General features: G+C 41.1%; 2 protein-coding genes across 4 annotated transcripts in view; one reads left to right on the forward strand and one right to left on the reverse strand.

Annotated features, from left to right (window-relative positions):
- bsna (bassoon presynaptic cytomatrix protein a) overlaps positions 1-15316 on the forward strand; it is a 133624-nt gene that overhangs the window by 84584 nt on the left and 33724 nt on the right. For all 3 annotated transcript variants that reach the window (XM_085443476.1, XM_085443477.1, XM_085443475.1), the window contains exons 3-4: positions 4831-5295; positions 8995-14367. In XM_085443476.1, coding sequence (XP_085299602.1) covers positions 4831-5295; positions 8995-14367 — 5838 coding nt within the window. The remainder of the gene's footprint in view (positions 1-4830; positions 5296-8994; positions 14368-15316) is intronic.
- Positions 38-2298, reverse strand: LOC146684327 (uncharacterized). The gene is made up of 4 exons (XM_085443482.1): positions 1832-2298; positions 1439-1690; positions 781-870; positions 38-607 (listed from the first exon to the last, which is right to left on the reverse strand). The coding sequence occupies exons 1-4, from the start codon at positions 1959-1961 to the stop codon at positions 348-350; spliced, it is 732 nt and encodes a 243-aa protein (XP_085299608.1). The 5' UTR covers positions 1962-2298; the 3' UTR covers positions 38-347.

Genomic DNA, 15316 nt, shown 5'->3' on the forward strand with positions numbered 1-15316 from the left:
TGTACAGGACAATGATGGCTATTAACAAGGTTGCCCAAACTTTTGCATCCCACTGTATCAGTATATTTTGTCATTAGTATAATATGAAATAAATTCTACTTGTGTCAAGTCGGGTGCCAATATTTGCTGTGTAGTAGAACAGAGACATTTGTCATTATAAATGTTTATTTGATAAAATATATAAATTCAGTAATAAAAAGATTCAACATAAATATATAAAATTTAACTATTTACAGAGAGACAGGAATAAAAAGGACCCAGCTTGGAGTGGAAGAGCCTCAGGGGAGAAGGAGGAGAAGAATAAGAACATTGTTTCTGCCCTGGAGAGCTGCTGCCTCATCAGAAAACTACTGATCATTAGGGTCCAATGTTTCCAAATTTAGCACAGCTGTGCTGTTGTCAAAAACTAATTTATGAATTTGGAATTTCACGAATTCTCGTGTCTGAGGCGGCATGCTCTCCAGAGCAGGAACAAGGCCGAGGAGGAAATACTCTGTTGCAGACGGGCGTGGCCTCTTTAGGGACTCCAGGATAGCCAGCTCCACCGCCGATGGACCATCCTGGGACCCTTCCCTCGACCGCCTTCGAGCTCTCCTCCTCTGTGGGCCTGTAAAAAACAGAACAAAACACCACAAAGAAATGAGAAGGCTGCTACTAGATTGTCATTTTCAAAATTGAAAAAAAAAACAGGATATGAACAGATTGGTTGTAGATATTTAGTAAAGGTGATCACAAGGGAATCCAAGCAAGTAAAAAGCTATCAGTGCTTGATGTTCATACCTGTGGGTGCAGCAGCAGGAGTGGAGGGACCAGGGACTGGGGAGTCAGGAGAAGCAACAGGGGAGGACTCTGCTGCATGATAACTTGACTCTATCAAGACAATATTAAATGTTAACAGGTTGAAGACAATAGTCATAGAGAATATTATATTATTATATACTTATTATTATATACAGTGGTCTCCCATTTATTGCAGCACATGAACAGTAGTCACAGTTCTCACAAGTTGATTCTCAAAGTGCAAACCTTTGTCGATTTTAAAACGTAAAAGTATTATGCCGCGCTTTTTCTCCGTCTGCGGCGCCACTTTTGTGCGCCTTTTTTGCTCCTGGTGCAGGTGTCTATTTCCGAATGAGGGTCATAGTTATGAGTGTTTTTGTGCTGTTTTTTTCTATTTGAAGTGATGGTTATCAAAACCAAACATGATAAGTTTGGCAAGCGCAGGAGACACGACACGGAGGAGATTTGTCATTTGGGCTGCAGAATGCAATGCGCATCGTTGAAAGCTGTACGGTGCAATAAAAAAAATCAGCGAAAAGGCGAGGCAGTGACGGATGAACAGCGGGACTACTTTATACTGTTTATTAATAAACAAAATATATTCCTGTATGACAACACGCATAAATTAACTGCCTACATTAATTAATTGTAAACATACCTTCTGACTGACACTCCCCTGCTGCCTCTTCGGGCTGTCCCTGGTCCTCGGGGGAGAAGTTCTCCACGGTCCGCACCATATTTCCGCTGGTCTCCCGCGGGGTGAGGAAGGGGTCCAGAAACCCCATGACCGCGAAGAACTTCCATCTCCTCCCCGATCCTGCTGCAGACCCACTCCTCTTCTCCTTCTCTGACCTCTTCTCCTTATTATATGTGTCCCTGAGGCTCTTCCACTTTCTCCTGCAGATGTCCTCTGAATAAACGCATTATCTGGTTAGCGGAAAGGTATTTGTACAACAGTGGGAAAATCGCGGGACAGTAGGCGCGCTTGCTAGCTTTTGCACGGCTTCATCGGGTCAGTCTGAAAATTAAAAAGAATAAGGAATGAACTTACCAGGTTGCCCGATCTCCTCACTTATGTGTCTCCAAGCTAGGTCCTTTTTATTCCTGTCTCGGTAGAAATAGGAGCTGGCATCATATAGCTCGGGGTGGTTAGCCACGGCGCTGATCAGCTTTTCCTCCATACTGAATGAAGAATGAAGGGCTTTGGCTGGATCTGCCCCTTTGACCTAGGTCAGAGCCACGTCACCAGGCTCCTGATTGGTTGTCGCGGCGCGATTTGACGCTGGAGTTCAGATTTTTCCAACTCGAGCGGTAGACGCGAAACGCGCGTATGCACAAAGTGCAACACAAAAACTCACGCGCGTGGTTTTATTCGCGCGTCAAACGCGCCTGACGCGCTACACTGACGCGCGTTTCACGCGTTTTGGCGTTTTCGCGACGCAAATCTGCTTCCGAATTTTCGCGGGACCCGCAATCGCGCGTCATCGCGCCTTTCCATTGACTTTACATGTAAACCTGACGCTCTATTCGCGTCCATCGCGTTCGGTGTGAACACACCGTTAGACCTCACTCCTGTAGTATTGCTGTGCTGCTAACTCTATTAGTCAGTGTTAGCATAGGACAAAACACTTTATAATGTGTTACACCTCATTTATGTGTTGTACAGGTAGATAATTTATTGTTTTTAGTCACTCTCATCATTTCTTGCCACTGATGACTGTTAATTTTATCTTGAACTCTAAGAAAAAACCCTCTGAATGCTCATGGGGTAGAATTCACCATTAGCAACTAGCTAATTGGAGCAGTTAGCAATAGGCCGCACGACACTACAACACCACTTAGTGCTACTTCTTTGTGTTGTATGTTGCATTCTATTGTGTTTCATATTGATCTGATGTTATACGTTTGTTTCTTCTGTTACACTATGAAGCACGCCGGTGTATTTATGGAACAGACACAATAGCAGACACGGGAGAAACAAACTAAGGTTTAAAAAAAAGCTAGTCGTTTATTTGACTGAAAAAACGTGAAGACAAAACAAGGCAAGGCGAATAGGGGCAAGATCTAAACTAAAAACTAAACTGGGAAAACTAAACTATGAAAAAAAAGACATAAGGCATGAACATGGAACTGAAGAGGAACATGCAAACATAAATGTGAAAAAAGTCTGAACATGAACATGAACCTGAACCTGAGTAGTAGCAAAAACTCTGTGGACTGACGAGACATGACATGAAGATAAACAGGCGACCCGACGAAGAACAGAAGGAGACTTAACTAGACTCTAACACTGGACTCTTCACAATAAAACAGGAAACATGGAGAGATGTAGACATGACACACGAGCTTGACAATGTGGACACAACACAGACATGAAACACGTGACACACTGGACAGGAAACATGACACATAAACAAGGAGACAAAGATGAAACAAAAACCAGAATAAAACTTAACTAAATCCTAACTATTAATAACACAAGAACCTATTATCACAAACTTAACATAAGAAAATCTAAAATACAAAATAGCCTCAAAACGTCACAGACCCAGCCCCTGACACTTTGTGATTCTTCTGTCTATAAAAAGTGCTACATGAGTACATTTTATTTATGTAGAAGCTAAAGAGGCAGATAAAATCCTTTGCAGTTGATAGACTCACACAGACACATAACGGGTATGGCAGTCTATTCTCCCTGCAGCACGGACTACACTGCCCATGAGGCTACATTCTTTAGGACTATTTCTGTAACATTCTGCCTATTGCCTTCATATTAAATAATTTAAAAAAAAATATTTCTTCACATCATTATGAGACGTGAGATTGAGACACAGGCATTTCAGCCTCTTAATGCGTGTTTTGTTTGGGTTTTCACCGGCACGGAATTACCAAAAATAGAGAGAGCATAGCCTGACATATGAAACAGGAAAAGACCGGCGTGCAATCCCTTTATTTCAGCAAAGTAACTGTATTCAGAATACCACCTTTTTAAACAGTAACTGTAATGGAATACGGTTACTCATATTTTGTATTTTAAATACGTAACGGTAGTACATGTATTCCGTTACTCCCCAACACTGCATTTAAACAACAGAAGTTGACCTAAAGTGCTTTAGACAGGTACATTTACATTTCGGGTCTCCAAAAACTCCAGTTTTAAAACACAGAATAAGATGAAAGGTGTTTTGTTTTATTAAATAATTAATGTGAAATTAAAAATCATAGTGATTTAGTGGTCATTAAAATGTGTTCAGCATTTACAAATTGTTGATAATTCGTCGCATAAATCATGACACACTGCTCTCTCCTATTTAAGCTGCCTTTATAGTATCAGCATCTGTATTGGTATTGACAAAACAGTTTTTGTATTTACTTACAATACCAACATTTGCACTACTGTACTTCACTACTAAGAAGAAGGGAATAACAAACTAATATTCACCAGGTGGATAAATGAAAAACTGTTGCAGCAAGCAAATTTGTAAATACCTCTTTGTCATATTATCTTGAAAGGTGATGAGTTTCTAATAAAATGTTGCGTCTCTGGAGTAATGTTTATGATATTGTGAATTTTCGAAATATATTTGTATGCTACTAGTTTGGCTTTGTCAGAATGAAGAAGACCAAATTACGAGGTAGATTAAGTACACTGTTGTGCACCAAGTCTTTCATTTTTTGCCACTCAGGCTCACAGTGTGTGAAATCGAGTAGAGTTGATCTGATGAAACAGGGAGTAGCTGTTAGAGCGACTTGGCCTTTTAGAAACGTGCATCAGCTCAGTTTAGCCGCTACACCTCTGACAGCTCTGTCTGGAAATAAGATTTTCAGTGTACACAGTACGTGAGTGTATGTGTGTCTGAGGCTGTTGCTGTAGTTTGCTATTTAAGTGAATGCTGAGTTGAAAGTTAAGAATATTAACCAGGTTATGAATGTGAAACAATATTAGTTAATCCACATAAAGCGATCTTTGGTGCAGTAAGGCTAAGGTTGTATCACAATTACACACAAAACAAATTACATGTTTGTCTTTTTGTCTTCTCTCTGTTTCAGAAAAAAGAGTGGTTATGTCTCAACTGCCAGACGCAGCGGCTGATGTCTGGAGAAGGTCTTGATGAGCCTCCACTTCCTGTTCCTCATCCGTCTCCCAAGCACCAACCCACGGGCTCGCCTCGACACCAGACACCAATCAGTCAGCAAAGTCCCCTCCACAAACCTACCACCCAGCAAGGGACCAAGCCAGGCCAGCCCCAAACACAGAGCCAGAAGCCACAGGCGGGAAGTGTCGTTAGCAGCCCGTTTGCACCCGCAGCTGCCAAACAGCCAACTGAGACCAAGACTACAGCACCATCCACGACACCAGTAACAACCACTGAGATCGAGAAACAGCCAAAACCATCAGAGGAAAAGCTCAAGACTGAGCCCGAGAACCAAACTTCCAAAGAGACCAAGCCCTCCCAGAAGAAAGGAGAGCAGATCACACCGATCAAGGACATTAAGAAGTCCAGGCACTATGATGTAAGTCTGATTTTTGCATGTCACCAATTTATGTGTTAAACTAAGGAAAATGACCAAAAAGTGAACACAAATGATTTTTGAGTTTTTTAAATGTGTCCAATATCACATTCAAATGTGAACTATGCAAAAAGACACAAAGAAAATGCAAAAGTCATCGTGCAGTTGTACAGAAATATGTGGATACAGACTTAGAGCCAGGAGGGTTTTGAGGCATGTCTGTCTACACTGAAACTGATTTCCTCCAAAATTTCAGGATGTATCGCCATTAGAGAGACATGCCAGGATAGACTTAGCAAGACACTCAGGCCATGGAAGTGATGAATTTTGATTTGACTGTTCGGACTGAGGTTGCAGTGAATAAAAGCAGACCTGCATTTGAGTTATGACCATTTATTTATTTTACCCCAGGCAAAACTGAGAAATAGCAGCTTCCACAGGGCATTAGGCTACTTTTGGCTCTGATTTGACACTATATTTATAAAATTGAACTCAGTTTACATGTAATCAAGAATGTAAAAAAACAGATCTGGGTCGCATATAAGTAAAAACTGACTTTTGAGGTATGGTCCAGCTTCACATTTATGTTTTTGGTTTTTTTTTTGGTTTTTTTAAATCAAACTCGCGCTCTGGTTCAGACCTGCAGAGCTTTAGCAGAGGATTTCTCCATGCTGCTCATTTTTGTGGCACTAAAGCTAGAGTTTAAAAAAGGCCAAAGTTCCTTTGACCTTGTCCTTCGCACAGAAAAACTGCTAGGTATAGTTATCTAAAGGTTTTTCACATTAACTAGAGACTATGTTGGTTTACTGTAGATGGCCTACAGCATCTTGTGCAGCTGTGTCACTCACATCCATGCTTTTATGCTTGTTGCATTGCTATTGTTCATGAATGCAGCTAAACAACTAATAACTTCTATAAGCTGATTCTCCATATTCACATAGTCATGGGAGAAGGGTCAGGGTTGGGATTACTTTTAGCCTTTCTGGATACAAACTCAGTGTGTGTGGGTGTGTGTGTTTGCGTTTTACACCACATGTATGCTTCAGACTGACTTGAGAAGTTTTTAATTGTCTGCCCTTCCAGCCTCCATGCAGCCACGTGATGCTTCTTTTCTTTATGTATTCAATACTTATTCCCTCCGTAATTCCACTTTATTACACATAACTTGATTTAAATACTTATTTGTTTTGATTTCGTTGTATGTGCGGATTACCTGGATTGCTGCCTACATCTGGTGAAAATTTCATGTCAATAGCCCCATTAGAAATGTTTTTCCTGAGAAAAATGTTGACACATTCAATACTTATTTTTTCCAATGTAAACATTATATAATGTTTTTTTCTGAGTTTCAGTTACTTACTTCAGATAAGTAAATCTGAACTTCTTATTTTACCACTATTAATTTGGATCCTTTGCTACATGTTTCTTGTTTTTAAATATTCAAAAGAAATCTTTTTTTTTAATTTGGTCTCTGATCCATAAATACAACTTATGGTTGTTTTCTTCTTTTTTTTTTTAAAGAGGAGTCAAAATGCTAAAGCTTTGTAATGAGCCTTCTGATTTATGATACATATTTTATTTGCAGTCATATTTGATCACTTCTAAAATGGGAATGTTCATTATTATTATTATTATTATTATTATTATTATTATTATTATTATTATTATTATTATTATTGTAGTGACAACTAAAATACATCAGTTTTGACTCTGCACTTATTTACAGAGGGTTGAGATACTTGCCTTGTCTCATTTTCCCACACTCTATTAAGATGATATTGTCACTAAAAGTGACTAGTGCCCATGATGTGTCATATTTTTTGTACTGTATCTCTTGCTCGGTTAATATGGCTTTTGTGCTGCCCATGCAAAGCTTATTTAATGTTTTCAGTTCTTGTACAAAATGTCCCTATATATTTCTATTCAGACTGGTGCTTATACATATACATTTACTTGCAACACTGACATGATAATCACTTTGTTTGCAGATATGGGTACTTTACATGGCAAAATAACTGTTGCATAGATGTAATAATAGGTAATTCTAAGCTAAATCGGTTCCATTTTCCTCAAGTGTTGGACGTCCATATTGATTTGGAAAGTATGTCATTGATTCCCATTTCACAGTATGCTGAGGCTGCAAGTGGCAGCAAGGCATTGGATTACCTTGGGGAGAGACAGAGATTGAAGAACAAAGACAGCAGGAAGAACCTTTTCTTGCTGTTCCAATTCTTCTAAAAATTGGCATGTCATGAATCTGTAAAATCTCCAAGCCCTTAGTTCATGTAGCACTCTTGTGGTCATTTTTAAGGTAGCGCTGGACTTTATCATCTGAAGAGCTGCTAAGTAATTAAATTATACAGAGCTCAAAGTAAAGATGCATTATAACCACCTTAAGAGCTTTTCATGATTTTTACCAGTTTTCCATCCTTTTCTCCATCTCCCCAATCATTTACCAGGTTGGTTCCTTTGAGATTATAAATGACTGTTATTAAGAGCCATTGATGAATGAGTTTTCATTTGTTCAGATATTAAAGTCAGCTATACAATCTTACTTTGAGCTCATCATCAAAAGGAAAAAACATGAAAAACATAGTTTGACTAACCTCTTTCCATCAATGGCTCAACATACCTAACAATTATAAGTCACATTAAGATTATTGCATAATAATGTTATTTGTCTTGAGACAAATGAATAAATCAGATCAGATTCAAAGATGTAGAGTAAAATTCAAGTGTTTTGACTCAATTCTCAATTTTTATTACATATTTAGATATTTAAATTAAGTTATATTTAAGTTGTTTTTATTTAGGATTTAGTGTTAGACATGTTAGCTACGTGTTAGCTAATGCTAGTGAACCTGATAGTAATATATTTTTGTTTGTTTGTTTTTTCTTTAGATTCAAAATGAGTATGCGCAAACCTATTTGTGTTATATGAATGTAAAGTTTCTAAATATGTAATGACTGATATTTATTTTACCATTGAGTCTCTTTTTATTTGTTTTTACTTGTTTTCAGTACATGTTCTCTTTTCTATTTATATTTCCAACCTGGGATGAAGAAAGTATTCTGATTCTGAATAATTCTAATAGGCATTGTGTCCCTTAAATTATAAGACATGAGTAGCATGTAGTAATAAATAAATCTCTTTTAGACTGATTTAAACTAAAGCATTCCATTTCAGCCCACTGGCTTAAAACTAAGTTTAATGGAAAAACATAAAATGTCTTCATGGTGATTTAGTGATCTCGTGAATGAAATCCAGTTGATATGAAATCAGTTTCATTAATTTTTATTTTTATTTTTTATATTTTTTTCTTTTTTCTTTTATTTACAAGACAATGAAAGTTGAAAACTGCAGTTTTGGCGTACAGGTTCAAGCATCATAATGATATTTTTAATATAAACTGAAACCATACCATATTATGGCTATCATACAAATAGGACTATTATATATTACTGCAAATTTCTAAATAAGAAATACCATTTTTAAAACTCGTATTTATTTGTAATTTAAAAAAGTATGAATTTTGCATCTAAAATCAGAAAGTGATTTTAAGTGGGCTTAATTTTTATGCAGATTGGTATTATTGACCAGTTTCAACACATTGTAAAATTGATATAAATTATCATTAAAACTAAAAACCTTAGCTCCCCCAAGTCTAATCCATTTGTTTTTCTTTTTTCTTTTCTCTGTAGGATACAAAAAACAACAGCACCCACGACTTGTCACGCAGCCCTCAGAGTCTCAGTGACACTGGCTACTCATCTGATGGTATCTCCAGCTCCCACAGTGAAATCACAGGTCTAATCCAGGAAGAAGAGATGAAGCTGAGTGAAAGGGGAATCAGCAGCCGGGGCTCCCCACCAAGTCCCTCTGAAATCACCAAGCTGGAAAGCTCCATGAGGCCATTACTAGAGAAGAGCTTCTCTGAAGAGAAGGCAGACAGAAGGGGGAGGAAGCACAGAGACAGAGATTTGGATGACAGAGGGAAGCAACGCCCACGTTCTCTGTCAATCCCGCCAGATGCATATGACTCTGATGAGGAGCTGGAAGATATACTTGAGGAAGAAGAAGATGGGGGAGACTGGGAGGGTAAGCGAAAGGAAGGGAAAGAGGAGAAGAAGGAGAAGAAAAAGAAAGAAAAGGAAGCTGAGCCCACAGAGATGACCGATGAGGAGTTCATGAGGAGACAAATAATGGAGATGAGTGCTGATGAAGACAATGAGGAGGAGGAGGAAGAGATGGAGGAAGATGAAGATGAGGAAGACGAAGGATATGGCTACCAGAAACCCAAGAAAAGCCACCATAAGCACATAATCTCTGACTCAGGGAAAGAAAAGAGACGCCTTCAGCACCATTCCAGTAGTTTTGAGGAGGAGACTAAGAGCTCTACTGATGTCTATAAAGGCTCACTAGAAGAGGGTGAGGAAGATGTGATGGCATCGCAAGGAGGTCTGAGGCGCTTCAAAACAATTGAACTCAATAACACCAATAGCTACAGTCGAGACATCGAGCTGAGCAATGAAAACGACTTAAGCCTTGATCGGGAACCAGAGCTAGAGATGGAGAGTCTGACAGGATCTCCTGAGGAACGTTCTCGTGGTGACTACTCCTCGACTCTGCCACCCACTTCATCCTCATATGGCTCTGGACAATCTCCTACGTCCATCTCATCAATGGAGGAAGATAGTGACAGTAGCCCCAGTAGGAGGCAAAGACTGGAGGAGGCTAAGCAGCAGAGGAAAGCACGCCACCGCTCTCATGGCCCTCTCCTTCCTACCATTGAAGATTCTTCAGAAGAGGATGAACTCAGAGAGGAAGAGGAACTTCTGAGAGAACAGGAAAAGATGAGAGAAGTGGAACAGCAGAGAATTAGAAGTACAGCAAGAAAGACCAAGAGAGATAAAGAGGAGCTGAGGGCTCAGAGGCGCAGAGAAAGATCTAAGACCCCACCTAGCAATCTGTCACCTATTGAGGATGCGTCTCCAACAGAAGAGCTGAGACAAGCAGCAGAAATGGAAGAGCTTCATCGTTCCTCTGCTTCTGAATATTCGCCTCAAAGTCTTGACTCAGAGGCAGAGGGATATGAGTCCAAACTTTACAAGTCAGGAAGTGAGTATAATCTGCCAACCTTCATGTCACTCTATTCCCCGATAGAGAAAACAACTGCAACCACCACCACAGCACCATCTTCAACTTCCAAACCTCTGAAGAGTGCTGAGGAGGTCTATGAGGAGATGATGAGAAAGGCAGAAATGCTTCAAAAGCAGCAGAAACAACAACAGCAACAACAGCAACATGGAAGACATGGGCAGTACTATGAGGAGGACATTAATGGGCAAAGTTATGATGATGAGTATGAATATGAGCAAGATCAAACAGGATATGACAATGAGGCAGCAGAGACAGAAACTGATATTTATGAGGAGATTAGACAAACATCTCAGAACATTACCAAGATGCAACAGGCCACAGATGAGCAAGTAGAGATTGAAATTGAGAGCTCTTACCCAGATAAACAGCTCTTAGATACAGGCTCAGCCTTTGCTAAGCTACTAGAGCAAAGTAATGCTCTCCTTACACCAGGTACCAGTCCCACCCAGATCTCAGCTCCTGTGTCCTTTGCTGAGACTGCAGGGCGAATCCCTGATGTCAGAGTAACACAGCACTATTCTGCAAAGGATGGACACAAAGATAGACTCAAAACCCAAGCAGGAAAGAATGGAATAACTCCAACAGTGGCAGCAACCACTATTGCAGCATATGGTGTTTATGCTAGAGATGCAGTAACTATTTCTCAGACTGGTTCAAGCCATACTGTTACGTCCACTCAGTCTGAAATAGGTCGCAGGCATATGGGTAGTACATCCGCATCTTCAGCTACAGTCTCAAGCGTATGCAGCAAGATTGCAGAGATTACCCAAGCCTACAGTCAAAGAGAAGTCATTACCAGAAGGGTAGGGGAGACCAGGGGGATCCAAGTGCGAGACAGCTCAACATCTTCTATTGAGAGAATTATTGAGCCCCGTTCTCCCAAGTATACTACTTATTACAGAAGCACCAGTCCTCCTCTTTCACCATCACCACCACCACCGCAGAGTCCCACTCGCTCTCCTTCAAGAAGAGCTACAGCTGAGTTCTCTACACAGACTTTCAGTTCAGCATTGAGAATGGAGTCAGCAGGCTCTGGTCCTACTTCACCAGTAATGGCTCAGGGAACCCAAACATCACATCGATCAGTTTCCCCTAGGCTCTATCGACAGCAATCCTCTCAGGATGCCCCATACTCCCCTCCTTCAAGCCCAGCTAGGCCAACGACAGTCAATACTGCAACTTCCCCGCTGTCTTCTCCTACCCGATTTAGCCGCCAATCAACATTTGATACTTACTCTCCATGTGGCAGCCCTCCAGACACACCGCCTTACCACCACTCTCCTACACGGAGCTTTTATCGTACACAAAGAGTGGAGAAAGTAAATGTCGGAACAAGCATGGTCACCACAGCCAGCATATACACCAGAGGGTCTGTTTCAATGGATAATATCTCCCTCTGTAGGATATCTACAGTCCCAGGGACTTCGAGGGTAGAGCAGGGCCATATGATTCATGGTGGAAGTGTTGTGGACCTTAGAACAGCTACTAAACCAGCTCCTATTATTATGACTGACCAAGGAATGGATCTCACCTCCTTAGCCACAGAAAGCAGAAAATACCATGGTGGACCAGAGGGTAGCAGACATTCAACGATTGTACAGCCACTGATTATGAACTTGAACACACAGGAAACCACCACACCAACCACTGTGAGTGTCACCGTAGCTGCTTCAATGTTCATGACCCAGCCAAAACAACCAACAGTTTATGGTGATCCACATCAAAACCGAGTGGATCTGGGACAAGGCATGGGTTCAGCAGTTTGTCTCTCCCAGAATAAACCGGTTTCACCTCCAACTGACCCATCAATACCAAAAATTGATGCCAAACTGGAAGACCTCAGTATACAACAGAGAGAGCTTCAAAAACAACAAGAGAAGCTGCAGAAACAACAAGAGCTCCTGGAACAACAGTTGCAACACCACCATCAGATGCAACAACAGCAGCAACAGGCATCTGTTTTAGCCAGGTACAACCTTACTGGCCCAATCTCACCTTTACTGAAAAAAGATTTGCTCGTCAGTCAGACAACCACTGCTTCAGCTGTGGTCAGTGCTGTATCACCAATCATTAACCCTGAACTGTATGGCGCTGGTCCAGTTGAACTCAAGGGAAAGCCCAGTCCTCCTGGTTTGATATCAGGGGGTAAATCGCCACATAGTATGGTTGTACAAATGGATGGGGGGCCAGACCCAGCCAGGGCTGTGACTCAGCTCGTCAAGGTAGAAGAAGGACAGGATGCTGTAGATCTGACAGGAGGCCAAATTAAGCCTGACAACCAACCAGCTTGCTGTGATATTGTTTATCGACTTCCATTTGGTGGAACCTGTGTTGGTGCTCCTGAGAAAGAAGGCATAAGGCCTCCATCTGCCCCACCTCTCACCTATGAGTCTGACCAAGAAAGACAACCTGGAAGGTACCATGAGTATCCAATGGATGGGCGTAAGGCCTACACGTTACCTTTTCCTGGTAGGCTCCAGCCTTCGATGTCTGATACAAACCTTGCTGAAGCTGGGTTACAGTCTTACCATTCTAAAGTGGAACCACATCTCCAAGCTTCAGGAGAACTTGCCATGGATCTAACTGCTATGAAACAGGGCTATGGAGGATATGTGGGGATGCAGTATGGTTCCTATACAGATTTACGGCATGGAGGAGACATTGCAGCACAAACACTGCCTATCAGAAGATACAATTCCTTGTCCAACATCAGTTCAGATTATGGCTATTCTGCGCGTGACATTGCTAACTTCCAAGAAGCTAACTTGGCTCAGTACAGTGCCACAACTGCAAGGGAGATTAGCCGAATGTGTGCAGCACTCAATTCCATGGATCGCTATGGAAGCAACCCAGACTTGATGCAGTTTGGCAGTTTGAGCAGAGGTACTGGGCCCATGGCCTCCAGACTTGCAGCTGGTCTTGGCATTAGGCAAAACCTTCTCTTTGGATTAGATGGGAAGCCAATCTCTCACAGTCAAGCATTAACTAATCTTATCAATGCCAGGCAGGCGAGTCTAAGAGCCATGTACCCCGCTGCTATTAGATCCTCAGATGGGATGATCTACTCAACTATTCAGACCCCCATTGCTTCTACACTTCCCATCACAACCCAGCCTGCCTCTGTTCTTCGACCACTAATAAGAGGAGTCTACAGGCCATACCTCTCTGCCAACATGACACCAGTGCCCCTATCTAGTCTTAGCAGGCTACCAATGAGCCCCAGAATGCCCTTATCTGGACAAGCTGCAGTCCGTTATCCAGCACCAGGCCTTCTCCAAACAACATCAGCCACTGACATAAGTGCTGCTGCCACAACAACCTCAGCAACTGCAGGGGCCCTAGTGGGTGTTCCCATGACAACTAGCTCAGTGGTCCAGGATGAACCAGTTTACCTTGGCAAAGGTGCGACAGTGTCCTCTTTATCAGCAGAGGTCACCTCAGTGCAAGGAACAGTTGTCATACCAGCTGATCAGCAGCAGCAGCCAATAAACCTGTCCCAGGCACACCTGAGTAGCCAACAACAGAAACAAGTAACAACTGTTCAGCAGCCACAACAGCCTGCCCCTGCTGCACATGCTTACCCACTTTCAGGTCCTGCACAAACACATGGTTACACCCAACCTCCAGCAGTCCTGTCTGCCCCTACTGCTGGCTTACCAATTCCAGGTGGTCTTCCTCCTTTCCCTCCACCAGGTGCCATACACAAAGAGGGTGAAACTGAGGCAGAGAGACTGCACCGCCAGCAGGAGCAGCTTCTGCAGATGGAGAGAGAGCGGGTGGAGCTGGAGAAACTCAGGCAATTGCGCCTGCAAGAAGAGCTGGAAAGGGAAAGGTTAGAGCTGAAGTTGCACAGAGAGAAGGAGCAGATGCTGGTGCAGAGAGAGTTACAGGAGCTGCAGAACATCAAGGAACAGGTAGAGGGAGAAGCAGGAGGTGGAATGCAGAGTTTGATCCTTAATGTCTTGTTTGATGTTGTGTGGTTATTGTGTTTGGATTGGATATTGGGTTTTTTTTTTTGGTTTAGTTTTGTGGTGGTGTTATTTGTGGTGTATTTGGTTGAGTTATCTTTTTTTAATCCCATTTAAAATGCTTTTATTCAGTGTTTCAGTATTGTGCCTACTTAACAAGACACATTAAAAACAGCTAATTTTTTATACAGTATATTGTCTTTCAATGTCTGTCTCTTAGCAGTTCTTCTAAAAAGTATATTAAACAAGCATTTTCAGTTAATCAGATACATTAAGTCCATAAGATATTTCTTTAAAATGTAGTGCTAAAATTCTGTTCAAAAGTGATGACTTTTTTTCTGAATAAATATTTTTATGCAGCCTTAGTTATAAATGATGAGTTTGCATGCTGTGTTTGTTTGGGCTTTTTAAAATTTTGCACATGATGTTTGCGTGTCTGTTTGATGTCTGTTGTATGTGTGTTTCAAAAGGATACCTGTTTATAAAGTCTCATGTTTCATTTATTACTTTGATTTTTAGGCCAAAAAAGTGGTTTAAATGTTCCATTCAGCGGACTAATTTGCATAAAATCATAAAAATCAAGCAAAATAAACCAAAATATATTGCAAAACTATCGAAAATCAGTCACACATGTTGGTTATAATATATTGCTTTCTGAGCTCTTGGCCTTGCAATGATGTTTTCACAGTAAACCTGAGGGCTAATGTGACAATTTTCTTCTTTTTTAATAGAACAAGCAGTTGAAAATCTTTCAACTTAAGTCTGTTAAACAGGTGTGGAAGTCTTCCTTAATGAGAATAAACTAGAACTGGAATGTTTAAAATGCATCTCATAATTTACAGTGCAAGCAAAAACCCCTAACTGCTTATTTGCATCAGCCTGTCATTTTAGCAGT

Source organism: Copadichromis virginalis, linkage group LG20 (assembly GCF_057382275.1).
Source record: "Copadichromis virginalis isolate Kocher_CV1m ecotype Utaka linkage group LG20, C_Virginalis_male_GT1.1, whole genome shotgun sequence".
Classification (NCBI taxonomy): domain Eukaryota; kingdom Metazoa; phylum Chordata; class Actinopteri; order Cichliformes; family Cichlidae; genus Copadichromis; species Copadichromis virginalis.